The sequence below is a fragment of the Lepus europaeus genome, chromosome 7, assembly GCF_033115175.1.
Source record: "Lepus europaeus isolate LE1 chromosome 7, mLepTim1.pri, whole genome shotgun sequence".
NCBI classification, from domain to species: Eukaryota; Metazoa; Chordata; class Mammalia; order Lagomorpha; family Leporidae; genus Lepus; species Lepus europaeus.
Genome location: NC_084833.1, coordinates 60,523,577 through 60,525,645, shown reverse-complemented (window position 1 = coordinate 60,525,645; position 2,069 = coordinate 60,523,577). Strand labels below are relative to the sequence as shown.

At 49.4% G+C, this 2,069-nt stretch overlaps 1 protein-coding gene across 1 annotated transcript; it reads right to left on the bottom strand.

Annotated features, from left to right (window-relative positions):
* Positions 1-884: 884 nt before the first annotated feature.
* LOC133764536 (olfactory receptor 51S1) lies at positions 885-1,844 on the bottom strand. Its single transcript, XM_062198211.1, has one exon. The coding sequence runs from the start codon at positions 1,809-1,811 to the stop codon at positions 885-887; it is 927 nt and encodes a 308-aa protein (XP_062054195.1). The 5' UTR covers positions 1,812-1,844.
* Positions 1,845-2,069: the final 225 nt, after the last annotated feature.

Genomic DNA, 2,069 nt, shown 5'->3' with positions numbered 1-2,069 from the left:
ATATATATATATATGAATAATTCCTCTCATCACTTTCCTGGCCCTAGTAGTCAAACAGCCTGTCTCTTAGTGTAAAAGACCTAAACGAGAGATGTACTTGAATCCTTCATATTGGTGTAATCCCTAATGTTCAGTCAGAATCCCAGTTTCTTACGGGAATCAAGCCAGTGGAAAGTCCTCCATCCAGTTGAGTGGAATGTTTTCTATCTTCTCTTTTCTTTGTTGTGCAGCAGTTTATCTCCTCCAGCTTCTTCCTTTTATTAAGGTATAGATGTAGCAACCAAACATTTTTTTTTTTTTTTTGGACAGGCAGACAGTGAGAGAGAGACAGAGAGAGGGAAAGATCTTCCTTCCGTTGGTTCATTCCCCTAATGGCCACTACAGCCTACGTGCTGCAGCCGGTGTGCTGCGCTGATCTGAAGCCAGGAGCCAGGTGCTTCTCTTGGTCTCCCATGTGGGTGCAGAGCCCAAGGACTTGGGCAATCCTCCACTGCACTCTTGGGCCACAGCAGAGAGCTGGCCTGGAAGAGGAGCAACCTGGACAGAATCCGGCGCCCCAACCGGGACTAGAACTTGGGGTGCTGGCACCGCAGGCAGAGGATTAGCCAAGTGAGCTGCAGCGCAGGCCTGCACTTAATGGTTCTTATAAAACCTGGACTTTGTCCCTTTTTATATCATTGAAAAGTAGTATGAGATGGGGTAGGTAGACTAGGCTTATTTTCTGGGGCTTGCAATCTTCCATCAACACACATATGCATCCTTCCGGGGACAGGTGGATATATCCAGATGTATGCACTTGTACACCTGAATGACCATTCCGTGCGTCTGAACTTTCTCAGTCATAGAATCCTTGGATCAGGAGCCCACATGGAGGGAAATCCTCTTCATTGAGCACAACCCACTTTCCTGGGCTGCAACCTCTTTAGTATTTTCTCTCTAATTTCCTTCATCTTGACACTGTAGAGAATGGGGTTTATCAGTGGAGGAAGTAGGAAATGGACATAGGAGAGAAGAGTATGTGCAGATGGAGGGATTGGCAGCTTCAGGCGGTTGATGAGCGCCAGGAGGATCATAGGGACGTAGAACAGGAGCACAGCAGAGAGGTGGGCAGCACAGGTTTGACCTGCCTTCCAGCGGTCCGTGCTGGACCCCACGCCTTGCAAAACCCTGACAATGAGGCCATAGGAGAAGAAAATGAGCAAAGGGTCTAATCCCATGGCTGACAGGACCACACAGAGACTGTAGATGGAACCCCAAGATCCTGGGCAGGCCAGACGGGCCATATCTGGGTGTAAACAATAAGAATGGGTCAGGACCTGTGGGCGACAATAGCGCATGTTGGCTAAGAGGAATGGCAGAGGCAGATGGAGGCCCAGGCATCGGAAAGCAATGGCCAGGCCAATCTTGGTAATGACACCACTGGTAAGGAGTGCTGGGTAGCGAAGAGGGAGGCAGATGGCCAAAGCCCGGTCAAAGGCCATAGCAAGCAAGATGGAGGACTCCATGACTGAAAAGACATGGACAAAGAACATCTGGAGGAGGCATGCTGAGGCAGGGACAGCATGAGCACCAGCAAGTGCAAGCCCCAATAGGGTAGGCATCAGGGATGTAACTAAGCCAACATCAGACACACCAAGCAGGAAGAGGAAGAAGTACATGGGACGGTGCAGAGTGGGCTCCAGAGCAATGATCCAGAGGATAGTACCATTTCCCAGGGCAGAGAGAAGGTAAACAGCTATGAGAGGGGCTGTCCACCAGGAGGGTGCAGTTGACAGGCCTGGCATGCCCACCAGCAGGAAGGTGGGGGCCATTGGAGTGCTGTTATTAGGAGCTTCCTGGATGGAGAGTGGTGGCGTCATTGAGGATATCACTTTGGAGTCTGGAACCTGAAAACTGATTTGAAAGGTAAACTTAGTTTTGCAACAGATTTCTATGATATTTTCTAGAACATCCTGGCCCTCCCCTCTCCCAGGCATGTTCTATCCCTATGTAAACACCCACTCAGATGGTCTAGGCAATATTCATTTCTTGTCTTGGAGATTTTCCTGTTGCTATCCTCAAAGCTGTTT